Source organism: Lissotriton helveticus, chromosome 2_1 (genome assembly GCF_964261635.1).
Source record: "Lissotriton helveticus chromosome 2_1, aLisHel1.1, whole genome shotgun sequence".
Classification (NCBI taxonomy): domain Eukaryota; kingdom Metazoa; phylum Chordata; class Amphibia; order Caudata; family Salamandridae; genus Lissotriton; species Lissotriton helveticus.
Window position 1 is genome coordinate 1,367,298,532 of NC_136059.1, and position 26,104 is coordinate 1,367,324,635.

A 26,104-nucleotide genomic window follows, 5' to 3' on the forward strand; every position below is an offset into this window, starting at 1 on the left:
GAGAAGGCAGCATTGCCCGGAGTCTAGAGACTGGTGGATGTCGTCTGTGATGTTGAGGATCGCCGTCTCAGTGCAGTAACCTTTTCTGAACAACGATTGGTGTGGGTCAAGAAGGTTGATGTTGTCCATGTGTTGAGTCAGCTGAGAGAGGACGCATTTCTCCAGGATTTTGGATAGGAGGGGGAGATTGGAGACAGGTCTGAAGTTATTCAGGTCTGTGCAGTCAAGGCCCGTTTTTTTTAGTAGTGGCGTGACTTGGCCAACTTTGAGGCAATCAGGTATAATGCCGGATTGCAGGGAACTGTTGATGATTCTGCACCAGAAAGGAGCTATGGAGAGTTTGAGATTTTTGGTCAGTTGAGTAGGTAAAGGGTCCAGGAGGTGAGAAGCGGGTTTGGACGTGGAGATTAGCTTGGTAATCTTGGCTTCTGTGATGGGAGTGAAGGCCTTCCATGAAGTTGTGTTGAGAAGGCATGTGTTTTCTATAGTGTCTAGGGGCAGGCTTTCGTTGGCGGGATCGATGCTGGTGTCTGGAGAGTATTCAATCTTGGTGATTTTTTTCTTCGAAGAAGATGGCGAACTTTTCGCAGAGTTCTGTGGAGGCTTGCGTGAAAATTGTTGTGGGCTTAGTGGTTTGTAGCTTGATGATTTTAAATAGTTAGTTGGGCCTGTTTTTTGCATTGTCTAGGGCGGAGCAGAAGAAGTTGGCTTTTTCATAGTGGATATGTTTTTTGTAATGTCTTCGGGCTGCTTTGAGTTGTTCGAGAAGACTAGCGGAAGGGTTGTTTCTCCAGAGTCTTTCTGTGGCTCTAAGTTGTCTCCTTTCATTATTGATGTCCGTATTGAACCAGGATCTGGATTGGATGTTCCTGGTTTTTTTTAGTTTCTGAGGGGCTATCTGGTCAAGAATAGTAGACATGGATGTGTTGTAGTGGGCAGTGAGTTCTGTAGTGGAAATCTCAGCCGAGGGGGTAGTGAGTAGAAGAGTGACTTTTTCTTCCAAGTCAGTCATGTTGATCGGAGTGAGATTTCAGGTCCATTTAGGTTGTTCTTGGGTGGGGAGTTGAAGAGTGGCTGGCTGAGTGAGTTGGAAAAGGATAAACTGGTGGTCGGACCAATCTGCTGGCAGGGTGCGTTTTATCCCCACTGTGTCTTGATTGGCTATGATGGCATCTAGGGTTGCTCCTTTGTTGTGAGTTGTTTCTAAGCAGTGTTTCATGAGGTTGTTATTGCATAGTAACTCGCTCAGACTTTGGATTAGCGGATTATTATTTTCATTCCAGTGTAGATTGAGGTCGTCCAAAATAAGGTTGTGTGGTAATGTGAAGCATTACAATTAAATAGCATGGGAATTAATATGTATTTGTGTAGAAGCAAAGAACTGTAGAATAATATTGGTTTAGGTTAAAACGTTAGGTGACAGTTGCACTATCAAGCGAGATCTAGAAATATATATAGTTTAATGACTGACCTCCGCCCATTTGTGCTGCTGCCAGAGAAAGACAAACACAATAAATTGCATAGTTATCTAAAACACTTTTACAGCATTCCAATGTGGTGCGTGCCTCAGCCATCAGGCTAAATAAAAGGATTGCATCTGCAATGGAGGGCAAGCACTAATTGGTGGAAGCACATTCTGCCACATCAAAACATGTACTATCTCTGAACATGTGGGTGGAGCCAAAGCCCCTCTCTATTGATGCTCACATAATTATCTGGCGACAACTGTGATGTCAAGCCAAACCATAAAAATCGGATTGTTGTTCTCCACATGAAAGTGCCTAAGGAATAAGAAGGTGCCATTACACAGGCAAATTGGTGCAGTTGACAGTTGTGCATCACAGACCTATCTAAATATAGATATGTATTTAGATATATGTATATATATTATGTGAAAAATTGGAGAAGTTGTAGGTCATCGAACAGGTAAAGGGCTCTGTCCACTTTGTGGACATACTGGATGCCAACATTGCCCTGTGGTTATCCACACTGATCCTCAAACCTGGCATCATCAGTCCTGCACAACAAATCTGAGTACATCCCCAAAATTCTCTGCCTTTGTTGGCCAAAGATACAAATATCAGGGTTTGGACATCTCCTGAGTGGCAGAAATTTTGCAGAATTCCTTTTGTCTAGAGAGCTTTTTCCAAGTTGGGTCTTTGGGAAACTCTTCCAAGACTGTACAAATGCGGTTTTATTTTGCATAAAGAAAAGAGCAAACACATAAAGACACAGCTTAAATTCTATTCATTATGGCATCCGAAGGTCACAGCAAACACATAGAAAGTATAAGGCATCTAGACAGCCATTGCTTCACAAAAAGTATCAAGCTTCCTAGGCATGATGACTCGTGCCGGCATCATACCAAGCCTTGCAACTCTCAAATCATTCATCATCATTCTAAAGCACTGCAAAGAAAGTGCAAACTATTCCAGTGGTAAAAATGGGAAAGATAATGTTCCACTTACACAAATCAGAGGCATATGGGGATATGAGTTGGCCTAACGGCTAGGGGGTCGTCCTCGAATCTGGGAAACTGGGTTCGAGTCCGGCAACAACGCTGAACATCTTGTGATTCTGGGCAAATCACTTAGGGGCAGATGTTGGTGGGAGATTTTGGCAATTTACCGGCCGGTAACGGCCGAATTCGGCCGGTAACGACCGGTAAATGACCATGGAGATGTAGGGGGATAAAAAACATGCATTTTCGGTAATTTTACCGAATCAGTAATTTTACCGATTCGGTAAAATTACAGAATCGGTAAAATCACCGATTCTGTATATTTTACCAAATCGGTAAATATACTGGTCGGTAAAATTACCGAAATGCATGTTTGGTATGTAGGTGCCAAGTTTAACATTGACACAGGGCTTTGAAAATCGGTATTTTACCATGCAATACAATTGCATGGTAAAATACCGATTCAGGTGTACATGCACATCTGTGCATGTACACCTGTGCCATGTGGCACACATACATGCCCTAAGGGCATGTATGCCTAAGGGCATATATGTGTGCCACATGGCACACAAGCCTAAAACAGCCTAAAACAGGGGTGCCAGAGGGTGTCAAAGTGACACCCCCTGCACCCTTGCAAAATTCGGTATTTACCGATTCGGTAAATACCGAATTGGTATTTGATATTGAATCCTATGGGCTTCAAGGCCCATAGGATTCAATAGCAAATACCGATTCGGTAAATACCGATTTTTACCGATTCGGTTAAATTTACCAAATTGGTACCTACATTAGAAATACCTACTCTTAATTACCGAATCTGTAAAATTCGGTAATTAAGAGTCGGTATTTCTGATTTTGCTACATCTGACCCTTAATGTTCCCGTGCCCAAAAAAAAAAAAAAAAGAGTGTGTCCTCATGTAACGCAACTGGTGCTATATAAAGCGCTCTGATACCCAATTCGGGTCAAGATCACGCAATATAAAACTCCGTAAAATAAAAAAATATGGAGGCATATCTTCAGTTATTAAATGCAGACTACACATTATGGGGATTATTTACTAAACGTTCATGCAACCAAGGGCAGCAAGGGAAGTTGCTGCACTGCGTTGCATGAATGGGAGAGAGCTGAACATCACCATATCTACTATATTATGACACTCTTCAGCTCTCTTCCCTTGCTGGCACACTTGCGGCTTCTTAGTGCCAACCATAGTGGAAGGATGCCTGCATTACGGGCAGGATGGTATTTGTGTAGGAAGGTATTCCTAAGAGGCAATTTCCTCTTTCTGTGTGTGATGCATGCATAAAAGGAGGAAGTAACAAAGAGAAATACGCATATTTCTCCTCATTACCATATGGTCGGGGTAGCGTATCATTTTGGCATAATCCCATCTTTACTGATTTTAATAAATCTGGGATTGCATTAGATACCATGGGTGGATGCACAGGAAAGTCCGTACTCCACTCATGGAACACCTACCACTATGAAATGTAACTCAACACAGCACAAGTTATTGCGTTGTGTTACATTTCTTTTCACAATCACGTAAGGAGGCATACTTCACCCCTTGTGTGACTTTCTAATTCTTACACAAGCCTTTGCGTTGTCCAGAGTCGCCTTGCATGATGTAAGGACAACACAAAGGCTTAGTCATCACATTAACTGCCAAAACCACCCGTGAAGAAAAATCAGTTAGGCTCTTATGAAAAAGATAGAACCCCTTCTAGAAAACAAGCATCACGTTTCTGAAGAAAGAACAGAGTTGGCAGCCATCTTGACTATTAGATGAGAGGTCTTCTGCTTAGAGCATCCTTCATGATGCTGTCCTTTTCTGGCACTACTCGTTGTCCTCCAGGCACATGTTGGGCATTATGGCCTGGTAGAGAATAGGTTTCCAAAGTGCATCATGTGCTAGGTCACACAAGCAGGTGGGCTTGGTGGAAGTATATAAATCTCAATTCCTTATGTCAGCAGATGAGTAAAGGAGAAAGACCATCTCTCCAACTCTCCGAAGGTCAAGGCAAAATAACATACTAATATGTTTTAGTGCCACTCAGATGACATATTTTATTGATGCTAGTTGTTGAAAGTGGAGGTCCCTGTCGCTTACCACCGCCAACAAATGCTGGAGGCGTGCGGCCCGACCCCGCGCTTCAACGTTAGGTTAAGTAAGGACGCTGTCTGAGATAGCCCTGCTCACCCCCTAAGTAGCTTGGCACGAGCAGCCAGGCTTATCTCCAAGGCCCGAGTGTTCAGTATGTGCAACCACACTCACAGTAACCCCATGATGTCTTCACAAATAGACTCCTACAGGAGTATTGATAAAATGAGTATAATCTTTATATAAGCAATTATAAAATATGACCACACAATACAAAATCAACATAGAAGAATGGGTAGTATTCTTTCCGGTGGGTTGGTAGGTTCGAATCCCAACCACTGCTCCTAACCAACAGTTAAGTTCACTTCTAACCGTTTCCAAAAGGTTAGGCCAGTCGTATTGGTAGAATCACACATGTTGCAAAAGGAAACAAATACTGCAATGAGTAACGATATTCTCTTATACTGTGCAACAGAGAAACAATGCCATACGTAGCACCACAGTCACGTACTTTGCAATTGAAGAAATAATGCAATGCGTATCACCACCAGCTTCCCTGTACCAGGAAGAAACAAAGCAATACGTCACGCTACAATCAAGTAATATGCAAAGGAGAAATAACGCAGTGCGCAATGCACCAAGCATAAAGTTCATCAGGCACAAATGAGGTCAGGCGTCATATGACAGTTCAATAGTTAGTTAGCAGCAATAATGCAAAGTGTAATACAACAGTTTTACGTGCTCCATTAACAGTGTCCCCATTATGGATCAAATGATGACACAAAAAGTTCTGCTTCCCACTCCGGCCCCAGTACTCCCGGTCTGTGCTGCTGGGGTCAGCACGGACCGGGATCTGAGCCGAAGCAACGGCTCGCACAGCTTACTGAAGAGGGAGGCCGAGAGAGTGGCCCTCTGAGACCGCATCCCACCCCAGGTGTTGATCCACGTTACCTGGGGGGGCACGATCCCACTCTCCTCCCCAAAGTCAGTGACTTGGGTCTTGATCCAGAACTCCGTCACAGGCTGCGGCGGACTCCGGCCAGTGGCTCAGTTCTTCTGTGGCTGCCGGGCCACTGCTGATTGACTCTGATTGCCCCACTGACTTGGCTCTCTCTCCGGCGATCTCAGTCCACACCGAGACCCGCCCTCAGCACTTTGGAGACTTTACTTCACTTCTGTGCACACCCTCACCCAGCACCCCTCACAAGCACCACAGGTTGCACTTCGACACGCACACCGTGCGTCTGAGATTCGCCTCTTCCCTGGTGCTCACGGCGATCCGGCGCTCTTCACCAACGCTCCACTTGCACCTCAACACGCACCCTGCACGTTCGAGCCCCTCCTCTTCTCCTGGTGCACACGATGTCCAGGCGCTCTTCACCAACGCCCTGGCTGCACCACGACACGCACACTTGTGCATCTGAGACGCACTTCTTCTTTTGGGGCCTACGAGGCCCCGGTGCTCTTCACCAACACCGGGCTGCACCACGACATGCACCCAACGCGTCTGAGTTCCCCTTGGAACTCCTGGTGCCCAAGATCACAGGGCACAACTTGCGAAGGTCTCAGGCTAGACAGAAGTCACACACCCACGGCGTATCTAAGAGTCTTCTCTGGAAACTTTTGTTTTTCCAAAACAGGGATCCAGCTCACCTCGAGCCCTTGGGGTTACAAGACACAGCACAAAGCACAGTCTTCTTCAAGCAGGGGGACCCAGCGCCTCCAAGCACAGTCCCAACAGTCTCTTTCTTAGTTACAACAGCAAACTGCAGACCAGCCCCAGATCATGAAGCAAGGATTGGTCTATCCACAGCAGTCTCTTCAGTTGCGCCTTCTTTCAGGGGCGGTGGGTGACATTTCAAAGTGGTAGGGCGCAAAGTGATTCGCATACAGCACCGGGCCCGAACCCCAAAACGGGGGTTCCCCCCCCCCAAGAAAATTTTGGAAGAAAAATCGTGCATTTTCAAGCAAATTTGAGAAAGCAGGAAGGTTAATAAAGCAATTGTGAAAGTGCAGTTATTACATTAATAGATGGCATAACATAGGTAGCTGCTTATTCAGTATAACCACAGAGCTTTATACATTCTGTCCTATTACGCTCAGGTGCTGAATTCAGACTATAAGACTTTCATGAAAATCTCAGCTCTAAGAGTAGAAGAAGTTGCACAGCAGTTGGGAAACAGCCTTCACAAAGCATTGGGAAAATGAGAGGCAATTACTTGAAAGCAAACTGAAAGCAATGCATCAAGTAGTAACTTAAAGCAATGCATCCAGCAAAACAGTGCATGCAGTCAACCATACAAAAGTAAACTAAAGCTAGTGTGAACCTGTGAACCTTCACTTTGAAAGCAGGGTGCTAGTCAACAGGCCAGTCACATACATTTAAACTGAAGAAGAGTACACCTCAGCATGCAGGCACCAACATAAAAGCACCAAGCAAGTCAAACAGTTTAATGAAAGAAAAATGAAAGCAATACATCCAGCAAACTAGACAGTGACTCAAAAAGTAAACTGAAGCAAGTGCACACTGAAAGGAATGCGCAGTCATAAGTCAGACATTCACATAAAAGTAACTTACCAAGACACCCAATCAATTACATGGGAAAAAACTTGAGCCAATGCACCCAGAAAACCAGACCAGCACACCAAAGCATCCCACCCCTGAAAGGATGGCAGCTGTGCTCTTAGGGTCACCCCTCAGTTTTTTGGCAGGGTTGATCTGTGCCCCATCAGCATCACTACATAATTCAGAGATTTCCGGGTCAGATAATGCCCTTTTCAATTGTGCGCAGATATTTGCACCATTCTAACGAAACGCAGGACCTTGTTAGACTATTGGATTAATGGCTTCAGCTTTGTGGTCGCCGGCCAGAAGGAGCGTGGTATGCTTCTATCCTTTCTTTCAATCCCAGCTCATATGTACAGTCCTTCTCATGTCACCACGTTACATTTCTACGAGTCGTGCCACATCACAGCATTAATGTTGAGGGTTAAACTTGTAAGCAACATAACGTTCGCTTTTTATTAACACAAAATGCTGCATCTTTGCTTTACTAAATCCTTTCCTGGACACACCTTCCTTTATACAGCGGGTATCCCACACTGAAAATCTGACATCACAACTTTTCTTGCGCTCGTTTTTTTTTCATGGAGCCAATATAAGCAAACATTATCACTCAGCACCACCACAGCATCCCTCAGCGCAACCACAGCATCACTCAGCGCAACCACAGCATCACTCAGCGCAACCACAGCATCACTCAGCGCAACCACAGCATCACTCAGCGCAACCACAGCATCACTCAGCGCAACCACAGCATCGCTCAGCGCAACCACAGCATCACTCAGCACCACCACAGCATCACTGGTTCAAATATGTTCTCTCAATGTTTCAAGCTTTATTACAAATGTCACAAAAAAGATGTTAATATTTCACTTCTGTTCTTGGATTTTCGTCACAATAAAATACACTGAACATAATCTTCACAAAAGTTATTTACAAAAGTTTAAGCTATTGCCATTATAAATTACAATCACTTTTATTTAAGTATTAATTATTTAAAAAAATTAAAGCCATTGTTGTTTGTAATATCAATACATCTAAGTCACGTAAATACAAAACATGTTGCATTAGAAATGCTATAGGTGTCACGTTTGTAAAAGTTAAAACTATTGGTATTGTAAATGACAAAGCTATTAATTTCGCTATTTTCAAAACCAACACATAAATAAAATATTTGTCATTTACAATACCAATACCTCAAACTTTCCTAATGCGAGACCTATTGCATTGCAAATGCTTGTTCCATATTATAACCAGCCCTAACAGTAACCCTATCATTTAAACCCTACCATGACTTATTGCAACCCTCAAACCCAATCCCTTATTTTAAACAATCACACCTATTAACTGTCATGGCTTCCTCTTTCCATGCCTGTGTATCGCGAGCCCCGGATTTGACCTTTACCTTCAGGGTCTAGCCGGGTCTAGGTGGTGGTAGGGTATAGTCTGTAGAATTCACCGCTCGGCTGCATATATAAGAAGAAGCGTCTGGCATTTGTGTAAAAGAAGCAGGTCAATCGCAGTTAATTACATTTAACCTTCACTGAGTGTTCTTAATTGAAAGAATTTGCCGCCCGCTTTTGCAAATCAAATTAAAGGACTTCTGCAGACAGCTGGTGCTTACTATTTAAATATAAACTCTGCTGTTGTTGTCCCTCAAGCCCGGGCTGCGTTCATTTAAAGGAAAAAGTTTTGCCGTAAACATTTAAAGGTAAACAATGCTGCCAAGTGTCAGAGATAGGAGGTTCGAACCCCACCAATGTAAACAGAGCACTAAAGTCCAACGCTCGCTGAACTGAGCTACAAGCTTCTTAAAGCTACGCCAGGCCTCGAAAAACTGCTGTCGTTCTAAATTTTAAAAGTAAACGCTTCTGCCAAGTGTCGGAAAAGACTACTATTCCACCCGCGATGACTGCGTGAAAGCATCACCCGCGTTGTGCCAAGCGGGAGGACAGTCAGGATTAGGTCATGAGGAGCCATACCTCACCTCCGCCATTACACTCCGAGGAGTGCCCGTCGTGAGTCACAGCAAGCAAGGGGGGAGGAATCCATGGCTGACCGCACATAGCGGACTTCGATAAAAGTGACCAGAGTGAGTCCCCTGAAAGCTACCATGGGAACCGCACAGGGGCTGAACAAAACAGCTACTCTCCCCCACCCTCGGGATAATCTTCCGAGGGAAACTGCTCAACTGCTAGTCAGGCCTCTTTGCCAGGTGCCACGTGGGACCAGAGATGATCGGGACCCGAGATGATCGGGCCCCAGACCCCGCCGCATGCAAGCATTCTCAGGCTTCCAAAGATGCAGTGTTCTATTAAGCCAACAACCGGTAAGTTCTTTCCAAGATTATTACCAAATGTTATACCAACTAAACAAATGATCGCCTGGTGTCCCTTCGCAGGCCCCATTTTAAAATGTTGTACACACTGGATGTCTGCAGGGCATGAAGATATAACGTCGACTGGCATTGAAATCACTTTCGAATTGTTTGTGAGCTGCAGCGGTAGTGTTAGAAGAAAAACACTTACAAAGGGCCATTTCACGCCGAAACAATTTCGGCTGATTACTTACAAAGTCGGCGAGCTCCTGCGGGGTCCTGGGGTCTGTGTCAGCCATACCGCTGCCGGTGTCTGCGCTGTCTGAGGACTGCCTTCCTTTCTCGACCCCGAACACCTCTGGCTTCCCCCTTCCTTGGACTTCCCGCCTCTATGATAGTATGATGAAAGAAACCTTGCATCCACTCAGCAACGAATGCCGGGCCACCCCCACGCGCGGCATCCAATGGGATGCTGCGCCGGTGGACCAGCCAATCCTGGCGCTGCATGCAGCGCCAGGATTGGCTAGGGGGGCACATTTGCCCTCGCCCTGTCGCCCTTTGGAAACCCGGGCTGTGGCACTGTGGCAGGCGAACAAGCACCCCTGGGTCCCGCTGGGGAACTTACAGTGCGCATGCTTGAGAAAGTTGCCAACTTTCCCAAGCATGCGCACTGTAAGTTCCCCAGACTGCGCACTACATCTGCTGCAGCCTGAGTGTGTGGACTGTCACTCAAGCTGCAGCAGGCCACCCCCCTGGCAATTCCCGGCGGCTGATTGTTCAGCGTGTATTTTATTTAGATACGGCCGGCAGTCGCGATGCGTCCATGGTGGCTGGTGGGGCTACGCCCCTACGCCCCAATGGACGCACCGCTGCTGCCTTCTTTAGCAAAGGTTTCTCATGACCACAGAATGGGTCTACACCTTTTCAGTCTCAATCCATATCTGTTTCATTCCAAGGTTCAGGGGTTTCAGCTCTCATAGTTATACCCCTTCATGTCTTTGAAGTTTGTATGTGCTCAGGGGTCCCTGACCCCTCCCTAAATCAGTTCTGGGTGTCTCCCTCCCAGTGTCACCTCTCTCCCTTTGATACTGGGGGTCTGGATCCTTAATCACTCAGCAGGAGATGGGTCAATTGGTTTATAGCACCAGCCCAGGCCTTTTCACCTCCCGGGCTTCTCCTCCCCCTTACTCTCCAGATGCAGGGCAGCCCGGTGCCATCTCAACCCCTCCCTGGGTCAAGACCTCTCCCAGCTCCTCTCACCTTTCAGTTCCAGAAAGACAATCCACATTTCAGAGACGCACAGAAATGCTCAGAGCACAAAACCCAGCCACTTTCTAAAAGAGTGGTTTATAAACACACAGTAACAAAACCACCTTCATAGAAAGAGGCATTATGACACTGTGAGTCCATACATACCAAACTTCACCTCTCCATTATGACAGGAAACTAGGCTAACAAACACAACACCCAGCCTCCCCCATTCTGTCCTATGTGCAGAATGGCCTTTCAGCAGTGACAAACAAAATGGAGAGTTTTGCACTGTCAGATCATAACACACACCTCAGTTTATGTTCTGCCGTTTTCCTACACTGCACCCTGGCCAGGGGCTACCTGGAACCTACCACAGGGGTGTCCCATGTGTATGTAAAAGGGAAAGTCAGGCCCGACAAGTGGTTGCACTTGTCAGGACTACATGCTAACTTAGCATTCTGTGCGATAGCCCTCCACTGAAGGCCTGAGTTCTCTTATCTGCGGGCCCTTGCGTTACTAGCCCTTGCACACACAGTGCACATCAATTGGGACGAATCACCATTACATTTTACATAGGGAACTCCTGTACTTTGACACTGATCAGCAGTGGCAAAGTATCCAAAGCATCTAAATTGGCATCTCTAGGTCAGGAAAAGGGTCTAGGGGGAAAGCAAAATGTTTAGGGAACTTTAACTAAAAAGGCCAAGTCCTACACTAGTCCTCCAGCATTCTCATTATCAAGAATCACCATCAGTGAGTACCACTTCCCACTAAAGTAATACCAGCAAAACAGGAAAGCAATGCTGAAAATTACACGATATCACAAAAATTAACATAAATATACAAGGGTACACTGTTGCAAAATGCTGTTTTTCAAAATGCGGCCATAAACCATTGGGAATGTGTAGGGCTTCAAGTGAATCCTAAAAGATGCAGATGCAGGTGATGTGGAACTCTCCAAAAACAAACTTTCCTTTCTTGAGCATCTGGAATAGAGTCCCCAGAATGTATTCATGCATGATCTTGTGGTTGCACTGTAATTCGTTTGTGCAGGTTGCAAGATCAACTGATGCACTGGGATGTCTGGTTGTAGTGCATCATAACAGTTCCCAAAGCCCAAATGCTATTCCTCACCTTTCCAGCGCCTAAGGAGTGTCCCCGCCATCAGACTGTCTCGTTCATTCAGTGCACTGGATAGAATCACTTATTTGAAATGTGTTGGATATGATCATTCTTTTTGCAGACCAGGGCTGACATTCTGGCAAAAATGAAAGGGTAACTTAATATCAGCGTGACGAATTAGTTAGGAATTAGGCTTTGCACACTAGTCACTTATCGCACATCTTAAAACTCCTGGCGCGTTTGTTTGTTACAAGTACAGTTTTGTCAGTATTGTCTACACTGCTATTGCACAAATCTACATTAATACGGTCTTATAGCGCTTATTGTAATATCAGTAACTTCACATCGTCTCTTGTGGAGTCTTATTGACTAGTGAAGATGTGAACTTCCTTCAAAGTGGGTCCCTCCTGCATGTTCGAGGTCCGAGCTTAAGGGTTTGAAGTGTTAATTTGATGTACAAGTCTTAAATGCAACTATGGCTCTCATTACAAAGTGGGAGGAATAGGGTGGGGTCTTTACCACGTGTTAAATACTATTTCCCAAGGGTGAGGTACTTATGACTGTCATAAACCTCCAGTTCCAAGTTTTCACTGTTTAGATGAGGTATAACTTGCAGAATCGGGTTTTAACAGACCAATTGAGGGGATGAATTGACCTCCAAAGTGGAGCTCCCCATCAGGGCAGAGAGCAGTGTATCTATCCACAGGCTTTCCCCAGAAGAGCTGGCGGGCAGGAAGGCAAAGACTCAGTTCAAGCTGCAGATGACCCAGTTGAGAATGGAAGAGAAGAAGAAACTGTCCATGGTGGAGAGGAAAATATTGCTGGCTCATGAAGAGAGTCTGAAGCAGATGGACCTCAAGGCAAGACAGGGAGGACCCAGCAGTGATGGTGGCAGCATTCCCACAATGCCCTTTGGAGACAAGGGGGTTCATATTCCCAAAGATCAAGTGGCTGACTTTGTTGTGGGAGACGACATTCACAAGTGGTTTGAAGCTTATGCAGTGGCTTTGCAGATGCATAGGGTGCCTGGGGAGGATTGGGGAGCTAGACTCTAGAAGCATATCCCTAGTGAAGGGAGGGATGCCTTACTGGACCTAGATAAGGGGGACAGGATGAGTTATTCCCCCACACCCTTGTCAGAAAGTATGGCCTCACCCCAGAGACGTACAGGCACTACAAGGGGGATGCCAAGTGTCCCAAGCTGACACAGCCCCCCAATGGTGGGCAGATAGCGTGGTTGGTTAGTGTAGTGCTTAGTGAATATATTGCCTCAGATAGTGTCGGGGACAGCTTTGAGGTTTCCCCAGTACCCCTAGGTTACGAGGAGATGGTGCAGGGAACTGTCAGGCCTTGTAACACTAGGAAATACAAGCAATGGGGAAAGGGTGGAGGCTTTGAGAGGCACTAGAGCCAGCATGACAATTGTCAGATATCATCTGGTGACCTCAGGGCAGGTAGTCCCTAATGCATTTCACCAGGTTATTGCAGCTGACAACCATGAGAGTCAAAGCCCAGTGGCTCTGGTTCTCTTTCAGTGGGAGGGGCTCAATGCCCTCCAGGGTACCTTTGAGTCCATCCATGCCTGTGGATTGTCAGCTTGACAATGACCTCGAGCACACCATCTAGAAGGAGGTGGAGCTCAGGTTGCACTTGGAAATGTTAGGGTTAACTGAGAGGGTGTGCCTGAACACACGGTCCATGGCTGCGTGAGGGAGTAGCAAGGAAAGAAAAGAGCAAGGGGCTTGGAAAAACAGCCCCTAAAACTCACAGAGTCTGGGAGGAGGCTGAGCCTGAGGGTAACGCCCGAAGACTATAGGGGGAACATTGCCACCCTGGGGAACCTTCCTGAGCTGAACAACTACCAGAAGGAAGGGGGTCCCACCTGGGAGGAGTTCTGCAAGCTGCAGATGGAGTGCCCTACTCTTGAGGGCCTATGGTGGCAGGCTGAAGCCCAGACAGCTGGTGACATCTCTGGTGATCACCTGATTTACTGGGAGAATGGTCTCCTGTACAGCGAGCCTATGGTTTGTGAGCCTGGTGCTACCCATGTGTTGATGGTCCCCCAGTGCTACAGGGCCGTCTTACTTGGGCTGGCTCTCGTTGTTCTCCCAGCAGGTCATCTAGGGCAGGACGAGACCTTTGAGAGGCTTGTCACAAACTCCTATTGGCCCCGGATGAGGAAGGCAAGAGATGCATTTTGCAGGTCATGCCCCACCTGCCCGGCTAGTGGCAAGTCAGGAAGGAAGCGCAAGGTTCCCCAGCAACCATGTCCTGACATTAGCACATCCTTTGAAAGGGGAGGTATCAACATTGTTGGGCCTCAGGACCCCAAGACAACCCTTGGCAAAAGGGCATCCAGGTACCCAGGGGCTATAGCGCTGAGATCAGTGATTGTGACTGTAGTGGCCAGGGCACTGATGGGAATCTTTATATGTGTAGGATTCCCCAAGGAGATCACATATGACCTAGGTACCAATTTTATTTCTGCATACATGAACTTCACATGGAAGGAGTGTGGCATAACCTATGCGTTCTCCACTCCTTACCACCCCCAAACTAATGGGCTTGTTGAGAGGTTCAACAATATCCTGAAAGGCATGATCATGGGCCTGTCAGATCCCTTGAGGCGGACGTGGAATGTCCTCCTGCCATGCCTTTTGTTTGCCTACAGGGAGGTACTGCAGAAGGGGGATGGCTACAGCCCCTTTAAACGTTTGTGCGGGCACCCTGGGAGAGGATCTGTCAGTCTGGTGGAGGAGGGCTGGGAGCAAGCTCCCAGTAAGGCCCCCCCAGGATGGGGTCAGCTACATGCTGGCACTCCATACTCAGATGAAGAGCTTCTGGAAGAAATCCAAGGAGAGTCTAGTGGACAGCCAGGAGGTCAAAAACTGGTGTTAGGACCAGAAGGTCACTCAGGTCGAGTTTCAGTCTCGTCAAAAAGTGTTGATTATGGAGCATGGAACTCAGACCCTGCACGAATGCTGGCCTCAGCCCTAAGAGGTGAAAAAACGCAAGAGTGGGTCACCTACCTAGTAGACCTCAAGACTCCCAGGAAGGCTTTAAGGATTTTGCATGTCAATCGCCTCAAATCCCTCTTCAGGAGGTTCAAGGCAACCATGCTCCTCCATTGTTTGGAATTAGATAAAATACTTCCTCTCCAACAGAAAGCAAGCAGTATACCGACCTACCTATACTTAGGGATATGGGGAAGTTAACTGTAGCATCCCGCAAGGATTGGCCCTTAGTCCTTAGTCCAACTTTATTCAACATCTGTATGCCCCGCCTCCATTTTACAGTCCTGGTGCTTCTACAGTGTGTCTTATGCAGATGACACTCCGCTGATGTATGCTTTCCATCACGTGGTTGACTCTATCACAGACAACTTCCAGTCTGCCTTCTGGCAGTAGCTGAGTGGATGTACAAGAGTTGCCCTGCCTAAACTTTGATAAATCTGAGATTCTGGTATTTGGTAGATTTTCTCTTGTTGACATGATCAGAATTTGGCCTTCTGAGTTGGGAAAGCCTCTTGCCCCCACATCAGTGGCACAACATCTTGGGATAAAAATAGATACAGAGCTCTAAAATACAAACCCCAGGTCATATCTGCTACCGGAATATGTTTCTCTTTACTGAAATCTCTGAGGACTATGAAGTTCCTTTCAGAGAACACTCAGAAGAACATTGTCCATGCCTTAATTACATCAAGATTGCACTATGCCAATGTCCTTCTCTTTGGGCCCCCACAAGAGTTGATCAACAGATTACAACCAGTACAGAATGTGGCAGCTTGACTGGTATTGAACATTTCAAATTGAATCCCAAATTGATAGGTTCTGACAGCTTTACATTGGCTACCAATCAGCCAAAGAATACAATTCAAAGCCCTTATGATCACTCACAGGGCTGCACAACAGATGGGCCCTACTTATATTCAGGATAATGTCAAAAAGTATCACCCCTCCTGAACCCTGTGCTCTGCAAGCCAAAATACTTTTGTGCATTCATAGGGTTCTTAAAGTAAGAGCTGGTGGGAGATCCTTCACTTTTCTAGCTCCCAGTCTGTGGTACTCCTTTCCAGAATGTCTTTGTTGTACCTCTTTAGAGTCTGTCTTCAAGCGTCTGGAAGGCACACCTGTTCAAAGAAATATGACTCAGGCTCTCCATTCATCTCAGAGACCCTACTGTCCAGTTGGGGTCTTAGATACCTGCTTTTCCTCATTAACTTAGTTCCAGGATGCTTTGGTTGGAGCAGCTGTCACCCTTTATAACTATGTCTTATTCATTAATTTGTTCATGCTGACATAACTAAACACTTTCAGGCATAGAGTGACACATACATTATGCAATAAAAGAAGCAGAGAACTCTGGGTAGTTCTCAAGTTTAGGTGGAAAGAAGCTCCAGTATAGAGCACTCTCAACACCAGCGACACTCTAAATTTGCTCACCTCAAATGTCTGTTTTTCTATCAAAGACTTTAAGCGTAAGATTAGCACAGTGCCATCCACGCCCTGATAGAAATGGACAAAGTCTTTTGCCATCTCTACAGGAAAGTCTTTAAGCATAGGATTAGCACTGTGCTATCCATGCTGAGCTGTAAAATGGCCAAAGCCTTTTACAACTCCAGACACAGTTTTACAGCTTTGGATTGGTAAAATGCCATCCAAGCCATCCTGCCGTGAATAAAAGCAACCCCTGACACATGTTGTGTTTTGCTCTCATTAGAGCTCTTCAGAGAGGTGTAGATTTATCCAGACACAAGGGAGCACCCAGTAATATATATATATATATATATATGTATATATATATATATATATATATATATATATATATATATATATATACACATATACACACAAGCAGATTCCCACACACTAATGCAACACCCACAAACACAATCAGATGCATGCACATTCCCCATCTAACATGCACGCACATCATGAGACACTCACCAACCACCATCACATGCATACAAACCCAGAATCAGACTCTCACAAACTCATCAACAGACACCCAAATCTACATATCATCAGATGCCCAAATACAAACATAGACACACAAAACCTAGGCTATTAATTAACAAAAATAAAAATTAAACTCTCTAAAAAAATAAAAGCTAAAGGAAAATTAATGTGTACTAATACAGTGACAGAGGCTATCCCACAGAAACTAAAAGACGGGTGTGGGGTAGTGGATTATTAGTTGAAGTGGATGATAGTCCTCTTCAAGTAGTAATGGCACTGTTCCATACTGGGTTCAGTTAGGTCTTTGTAATTTAAGCCTGACAACCCTTGGTGGCTGTAGAACAGAGCAGATAGGCTTAACTTAGCAGAATATGTGTAAAACATTTATCAGTACTATAACAATTAAAAAGTAAAAAACACAACACTATAAAAATATCACTGTGTATTATAAAAGTAGAGAAAACTTTAATTAACAAATAGACATCAAAATGACAAAACTCTGTTGTATGGAACCAGAGATATGATCTTTCAAGGTTTTAGATGTTTCTAACACCAAAAAGCACAAAGCGCCAACTGCGGCTATCTGGTTGACCTAGACCGGGTTTGACCCGATGGAAAGTTTACCTTCTGACTTAGGGCCTGATTTATTGTTTGACAGGCAGGTTACTCCGTCAAAAAGTGCTGAATATCCCATCCACCATATTACAAGTCCATTCGATCCTCTGGCAGCTGTTAAATGGTGAACGGGATATCCATCACGTTTGTGATGAAATAACCATTCTGTCAAGCTTTAAGTTAGGCCCGAAGTCTTTTTTTCTGGATAAAATCCTTGTCAGTGAGGTTGCTGGCGGGTCTGGGTGCCAGCTAGATCCAGAAAGGGGCCGGCTGAAAAGCAGTGCCTCAGAGGGAGCCTCAACGTTGGCAGGGAGTTAGAGTCTCTCAAAATCAAAGGCAGGTAAAACTCTAATCGGATGAAATCCGAGTGGTGCTTCACATTGGTCATGGTAAAGTCTACTATGTGTGAAACTTTTCTGGAAGTCAGGATCCCTTTAGTACAGCAAGTTGATTCTAACAGTCAGATAAACGTCGGCGGCTGTGGCTCAGCAGAAGTCCGGTGACAGCCTCTGGTTCTTTTTATGAAAATTTCATAAAAACTGTTTAGTCTTGAAATTTTGGAAGGATACATAGATCACTATGACAGCAGTCAAGGCCCAGGACCTTTTGGGCACGACTTGAGGGTTTAGGAGTCAATCTCCCAGAAGCCAATAGCAGGGTCCAGTTCAAATCCGGTTGTAACTGGTCAATTGGGCTCAACAATCTTGGGCTTCTTGCAGATTTTGTGTTCTGGGAGGTGGTTTACACCAAGCTAGTCAACTTGCCACTGCAGTCCACTCTTCAATCCTGAGTGCAAGTGGGGAGCAGGTCCAGGTCTTGGTGTTTCTCTCTGCAGGTTCAACAGAAGGTGCAATTCTTCTATCTTCCAACCCATCTCTCTAAGCCTCAACAGATGGGTTGAGCCATTGCCCTCAGGAAATACCGCCTCAACTCAGTTTTTAGATATACCTGAGGTCCCCACTATTAAAGGTGGTATTCCAGGGAACCCAATGTATTTTAATTGATCTGGATCCTGCCTTTGTCCAGTAGTTTTTTTATACGAACTCTCTCCTGTTAGTGTCTGTCAGAAGGTTGAGTCTGCCCTGGTGGTACTATCCTACCAGGGTGGGGAGAGAATGCCAATGATGAAGCATGACACAAATATGTGTGTGAGGCTTCCTCTTCCATAAGGATGATCTCCCCTTATGTTCTGACAGTACTTGTGTGATGTCTCCACTATGGAGACTGACTTGATTAACCAAGTAGGAAAACAGTTGACTGACTTTGATCTATAGCTACCGTACTTGTTGTGATTGAGTGTTAGTAAGGACATCCCTTGGCCATCCTATCAGGAGGAGGTCATACCTCCTCCCAGCCAAGGACCTTCCTTTTCCTTTACTGGGAGCTATTCACACTTTCTTGCAGAAGGCCAGAAGGCTGCCAGGTGACACGTAGGCATTATCTTTGAAAAGGCCACTAGAAGCTTTATTCAGGCAAATGCCATATGGCATTTTCAATATAGTAATTTACAATCCGACTTTCCCATCATATTTGGCTTTAAATTGCTATGAATTGGAGTCCTCGAATCTCTGTTCTAGTGACTCCAAAACTGAAGTTATGCATCATAAGGTGTTATAATGTAACCCAGTGCTTTTATATGGAAGAGCCAGTTTAGCCTCAGTGAAAACTGACTTTGGAGAGTTTTCACTGCCACATCATTTAAACTTAAGTGCACCTGTCCTACTTTTTAAATATCATGTACCCCGCCCTATGGGCATTTAGGGTCTATATTAAAGATGACTTATGAGTATTAAAAGGTAGTTTTAGGCCTGGTAAGTGGAGTAGTTTGCAAGATGGCATTTACAGTTTTAAAACTGCACACTCAGGCTACAGGGGCAGGTCTGAAGACTTGCTTTGCATTGCCACTTTAGTGGTGGCACAATAGGTGCTGCAGTCCACTAGTGACATTTAACTTACAGGCACTGGGTACCAGATATTAGGTAAATTAATATGCCAATCAGGGGTTAGCCAATTCTACATGTTTTAGGTGTCAGACTACAGACACTGTGTGCTGGACTGAAGTGCCTCAGTGTTCAGAGTCCATACACCAGCAATATAATCCTACAAATAGTGGGGGTTGACCACATAAAAGGGGCATTTTCTTACAATGTGAAATTCAGATGTTAAGGTACATCCTGATTAAAGAGCTTAAGAGAGGATGGTGTTGCTACACTAAAACAAATCAGCTTGCTTCTCATTTTAAAAGTGTTTCGGGCATAGCAACTACGCATAATTGTTCTCTATTTATTTCAGTCATGATATAATGGTGATTGTCGTTTTCTTAAATTCCCCCTTCATTCATTTTCATTGTTGAAATAGAACTGCATACATCTGATTTCATCATTAGGGAAGATATTGATCAACTGTGAGTACAGTTAGAGCAACTAGTCTTCTCTATTTAGATCATCTGTAAGTACAACTTCTTTTTGACTGTGGCACTACAGCCTTACAACCGCTATTAATGGCTGTCACAAAATGCATTACTGCAGCTCTTATTAATCTCCACACAATGTAAATGTGATGTAAATTGTGTTGCCATATTGATGATGTGACTGAGGAAGTCATGCGTGAGGTCACATGCAGTAAATTTGGCAGCGTTGTAGTTTAGTAGCTTATCATAATTGTTACAATTTAATGGTTTTAAGTTTTAGATTGTAATTTCTAACATTTTTTCAATCAAACATTTTTAGGAGATTTTTATGTTGTTTTCTTCTAATAAAATGTTGTTGCCCTCTGCTCAGGGTGTTAATCTCTGGTCCTTGCCTGCCTGCCATGCAACTAGGGTTTCAAGGCAAGGGATCATAATGAGGGGAAGGACACTTTACAGATGGTAACGACTCATAGAGTTAAGAGAACCTGTCATTCCGATCTCCCCCAACACCAGTAAATAAAGTGGCCCACTGTTTGCGTCATGTCTGTGTCACTGAATCTAGCGCAGAGATGGACAATTATCAGGACCAGCAATCTGAGCATTTTCATTTCCTGTGCCAGTCTCAGCATCAACAGAGGATGCTAGTTGCTGTTAGGTACTAATGTTAAAAGACTACCATATTTTAGTCCCATATTTTGCATTTGAAAAGAGAATATGTATTTGCCAGGCTCCTCACTATATAAACACAATAAATAAAGCTTAAAGTCTGTTTGTTCAGCTCTTTGCTCAGGTACACAAATCTACTTTGTAGCAAGTTCCATTTTCTATGTCTGTTGTAACAAAAGCATCCAGAGCAAAGCAACATTTTATGTAACAATGCCCAAAAAGGAAATTTCAAGTGTGTATTTCAAGACAATATGAGGGCTAAAGGTGCCTTAGATGTATTGTGGATTGCACTGTTTTGTTACTGTTTCATTCTTTATTGTAATTCTTTTTATATAGGTTCCAACATGGTATCCTGGCATCAAGAAAGCAAGTTTAATTTCCAGATCAGTGGAAGCGGCATTGATTTGGAAGACAACCACATATTAAGACAATATAAAAAAGAAACACGCAGGACAGCAAAGGAGTCTAACAGGTCAGCTAATACCACAAGAAAAAGGCGTTCCTTCTTACAGACAGACTACACATCTCAAGTGACTTTCCCTCTAACACCATCCTCCTCCTTAGAAAGGGTGGACCACGTGTGCTGCTATGAAAGAGTGACTCAGCTATCCTCCGACACTCACTCTCAGACACTATCCTCCTTGAAAAACACGGAGGGGGAACCATCACTTCTGGAAAATAAGCCACTGACGCTGCTACCACCACAAGAAGAAAACAAAAGCAAAAGCCCTTCCTCCAGCTTGATGGAGATGGAGCCTGACACCATGGAAACCAAATCAATCACTGACACCATTATCTCTTCTATCTCAGCAACTCGCTTCCGGACTGCACAAGAATGTAGGGGAGGACCGGATCTCAGCCTACATGACCCCTCTTGCCCGGACAGCAAAGAAGTGAAGGGCACATTTTCTGACTCGCCCTTCTTCTGTGACGAAGGTGGACGAACCAGTCCTTCTGATATTTACCTTCATATGGAAGAAAATGAGTCTCCCGAGGAGGGAGGAACTCCTCAGTTGAGGAGTCAACCAGGGTACTGCATTATAGCCAGAAGTACATTAGAAGAGGATGTGGCTGAGCCTGAGCAGAGAGTCGAGGAGAACAATGGTAGAAATGTCACCGATGGCGATAAACTAGGACCGTGTAATGTATTTGGAATGGCACATCAAAAAGAGACTTTGTGTTCCTTGGAAGATTTGACCAATGGATCCATGGATCAGTGTGGAGGTATAAAACCAGCCAATGTTGTATGTTTAGAAGATGATTGCACCAGAAGGGATTTATCTAACCCAATGACTTGTGTGACTGAAAAAGATGGTACATCATTATCCAAACAGAAAAATGGTAAGGTTGCAAGCGAAGGGGCTTCTCCAAGGGTGTGTGTGTGTGGGGGGGGGGGTTAATATGAAATGTCTGAGTTTTTCTAATGCTACTGAGCTTCTGTTTGACATAAATGTTATATCAAATATATTAACTTGCTTTTCAATGTCATATTTTAAAGGGCAGAATGTTGAAGTGCTGCTGTCTCACAACTCCGTCACAAAGGACACAAAGAATGAAGCGACATTCACACAGAGTCCTAATATGCATCCCCAAGTCCAAGGTGGACAAACAGTAGAAGAAGTCGGACAGCGGGAGCCTCAAATGGGAAAGGGTATTGACTTTGCATTAGCTATGAATCACTTTGAGAGCATATTGAATCCCTCACAGTACAGAGTTGATCCAAGATGGCGGGAGAAAGACCAAAGTGCAAATCAGTCACAAATAAAGTCTGGTCTCGAGCTCCCAACAAGGCCGAACACTTGCTACCAAATAGATGACAGCATGGCAAAATGCATCAAAGTACACAATGATACTTCTCTGCAATCAGAAATGCTCCAGCAGTACAATAACAATCCTAGCACCATTTGGGAAAATTCCAATTTCATCCCTTACTGTTCCGACCAACCCCCTGTTGAGTGCAGCTCAAACACACAGGCTCCTCTTAGTTCCAGTGCAGTTGTCTCTTCAGATTTCACAAGTAATCAGAATGTATCTTTGCACCAAGCTGGAGAGGAAAACTGCAGCTGCCGGCTGGCCTACACAAATTGCTTTAGTGGACCTGATACTGAAGTTGATGATGACAATATTGATTCTGAGCCGAGCATATCATCTTTACCCATGACAACTCCACCATCCTCTGGAAGTCTTTTGTCTGTGGATATGAAAATCTTTGATATCTCAGATGGCAGACAAGAAGTGGTCTCCCCATTGAGCGGTGTTGATAATTTCTTCTGTTCACATTATTCCTTAGAATCTTTGGGCAGGCTAGAAGACAGTACTTCAGAAATGGCAAGTGACTTTAGTCAGCTACAGGATCAGGTGGAAGACCTGCAGAAGGTGTTTGAGAACTATTCTGGGAGCTCACTCAGTCATCCTGAGGATAAGTGTGCCATCCGTTTCTTTGATGACAAACAAGCTCTCTGTGCAGTGTCTCGAAAGCTGATGTCCAACTGCCAGAAGGTGATCAAGGTGGACCCATCTCCGAAACAGATGCAGAGTGCTCTCCATGACACATTTCGCAACCTCATTGACCTCACACGGGTGTGCCTCCAACTAACTGGTTGTGACCAATGCACTAAAAGACAGATCAGTGTCCTAACCAATTTGAAGGATGTAGTCTTCACCTATCATCAGTTTGTTCAGGCTGCGAGGAAGGCCTGCGAGAGAGACTGCTCTGATTTGAGCATCAAACTATTGGCTCGCCAGTGCACAGCTCTCACAGCAGCAACATTCTGCTTAACGCAGCAGTTCAAATCATTAACTCCTTGAAAGAAATCTGACTCTAATCTATAAAGTTACTTTCCCCTCACCTAAATTTCAGGTTTCTCTCAAAAGAAGTGTTGTTTACATATTAGAGACTTATCCTGAGCATAATAGACTCTAAAGTTTGACGAGTGACGAAGAGCTTAGTGCCCTTTTGAGACCCACACTGTGATGCAGAAGAGACTGTGCTGAGCGTAAATTGTTTTATTCACAGTGGGACTCTTACCTGAATAAGCTCACTGGTGAAATATAGAGCATCTCTGGACATTGGTCTATGGTTGTTAGCCATGCATGAGCTTCGAATTGGCTTGGTTACTTCCTTGAGAGGAGAATACATTATTTCATAATTTCTGTCACAAACTACTGCCACTCTTGATTTCAAATTAATGATTTGCGGGTACTGCTGCCCACATATACACATAATTATATATTTAACACAAAGAAAAATCTCCCTTGGCCTGTCTGTTTAGTTGGTATGCAAAAATATTTTATTTTCCAAATGTGCCACTATCCTTCCCACGGACCCACTTGAAGGTCTACCAGAAAACGTGTAAGCATCTTTGAATTCAAGCTGGAAGTAGGTCTGTGGCATTGACAGCCTAGCAATGTCTGTTCTTGAGAATTAAAATCAAATGCATCAATACGTTTTGAAACTAGGTAGTCTCCAAATCAGATACCCAGGTTGGCAAAACAGGGTGGGCTAGCAATGTACAAGAGCCTGATATCAACAATGGGCAAAGTAAAAGCTACTAGAATTAGGGGGTAGTCTAGAAGCTGAGCAAGTGTTGCACAGTGTGTATCGACCCCTTTTCTCTCAGGTTCCTTCCCTCCTCTCCTGCACCTGTCTAAAGGCAGCCCTGCATGTCCTGTGACCGTACCCGTTGGGCATTCATATCCCCAGCCTCTAGGGTGAATTGTGAAACTGTAGGGATGGGAACCTGCCAGTGTGGCACTTTTAAGAGCCAGCAGATAGTTGAATAAAAAGATACCTAAGGGGCAGATTTACAAGCCCCGTGCGCTGCTTTTACGCCGCCGTTGCGTCACTTTTGTGACGCAGCGGCGTCGCAAAAGATGCGCCATGGTGCGGGGTATTTACAACGTGATGCATCTCCCAGATGCGTCACGTTGTAAAGCCCTGCGCCAGAAGAGGCGTACCATCGCAGGGGGAGGCGTTCCGGCGTAAATGCGGCGCATCAAGGCTGGCGGAGCTGCGGCGCACAATTACTGGCGCAACCCTGCCGATATGCAGGGATGCGCCAGTAATTGTAAATCTGCCCCTGTTCTCATCAATGCTCTCTCTTCACCACCTTAATAACTACATCGAACTGTCTCACTTTAATCGTTCTACTAGATGACGGAGAGGCAGACCAAAAAATATGGTTTAAAATGAAGAAACATCCCTAAGTGTCTGGACTAGTATTTTAGAGCGAGAATGGGTTGACAAGGTGTTTTTTTCCCTGCAATGCGCTGAGTGTTCAATCTGTATTTTCGAAAATGCTCCTTAGACCGGAAACGTGTTCATGAAAGTAACATGTGTGTAAACGAATGTTCTAGTAAGGAGTGGTGCTATAAAACGAGTGAGGAATGGATTTGTTGCACGGTGATGACACATTACTTTATTAGTGTAAGTGTAGTGATATTTATTGTACTAAGTTTTAAAAAAACTGTTTTTGAAATAAACACAAAATGTGTGGCATTACACCGCCGAGAGCTATATAAAGGCAGTTTCAGTGCAAGATTGCTTTTGAAAGGGCACAAAAGGAATGTACATGTATTTTAACTTCTCTATTTTTGGCTAAACCCCATTAGTATTATATGACTTTTAAGTTATGTATGCTTAAACATCTAACATAGGTTTGTATCGTATTGCTATGGTCAACATTTAAAAATATTCCATGATGTCAAGCTAAGAATCACGAATATCATTATTTATGTCTAGTTTATAAATATCATGCTCAGACCATAAATCTGTCAGCTGATAGGCTGCTTCACAGATAAAGGGCCTGATGTAGAATTTGGCAGAAGGGAAACTCTATCTTAACCCCTTCCGTGCGGCCGACGGGAGCACTCCCTCCCTGGTGCTGCGAACGGCCAATGGCCGTAGCAGCCCGCCCACTCTTTAGAACGCACACACCACGGCGGAATTGCCGCCGCGGTTAAGGTGTTAAACATGACGGATAACCTGTCTGCCGTATTACAGGTGCCATCGGATATGATGCACTTGACATCCACCCCATTTGTGAGGGAGTATCCCATCTGCCAAACTCTAATTCAGGCCCATAGTCTTCTATGTCAACGAGACTGGTGGTGCAAAGAAAAACACTTGAGCTCATGGATCAAAGAGTTAACTTGACCACAGACTACAACAACGAAGAGTTCTCCCCTCATTGCTGCTCAAACGCAAGCACTGCCAACTCAGGCATGCCATTGACGCAGATTCACACACAAGACGTTGTGTGCACACAAGTGTACTGATTGTATAGTCAATGAATGGTCAGAGTATTTCTTCTATATTTGTCATACTCTTAATAAAATGGAAAGGTCTCCGTTTGTTTTCTTTCGAATTTGATGCACGTGTATATGTTTTGGATTGTTGTGTTGATTTGATCAGTTGTTTATCAACGTCATGATATATAAAGTTTCAGAGCCACAAATCATAAATGTCTACCTTAGTTCCCTATTACAGAAACAAACGCATCATCTAAATCCATTCACTGAAAAAGAAGTGACTGGAAACGAGTCGTCGACTGCCGATGGTTGCCAATCAAGACATCTTTAAGGGACACTATTGATAAAGGGGTTGGTTTGATAAACAAAAAGACAAGGCTTTCTG

General features: G+C 44.6%; 1 protein-coding gene across 2 annotated transcripts in view; it reads left to right on the forward strand.

Annotated features, from left to right (window-relative positions):
* Positions 1-25,809, forward strand: part of FRMPD1 (FERM and PDZ domain containing 1) — a 1,188,014-nt gene extending 1,162,205 nt beyond the window's left edge. The window contains exons 16-17 of one of the 2 annotated variants that reach the window (XM_078676303.1): positions 20,806-21,810; positions 21,968-25,809. In XM_078676303.1, the coding sequence (XP_078532429.1) occupies positions 20,806-21,810; positions 21,968-23,277 (2,315 nt within the window). In that variant the 3' untranslated portion in view covers positions 23,278-25,809. The remainder of the gene's footprint in view (positions 1-20,805; positions 21,811-21,967) is intronic. The other variant, XM_078676304.1, reaches the window with a different exon arrangement.
* The last annotated feature ends 295 nt before the right edge of the window (positions 25,810-26,104 follow it).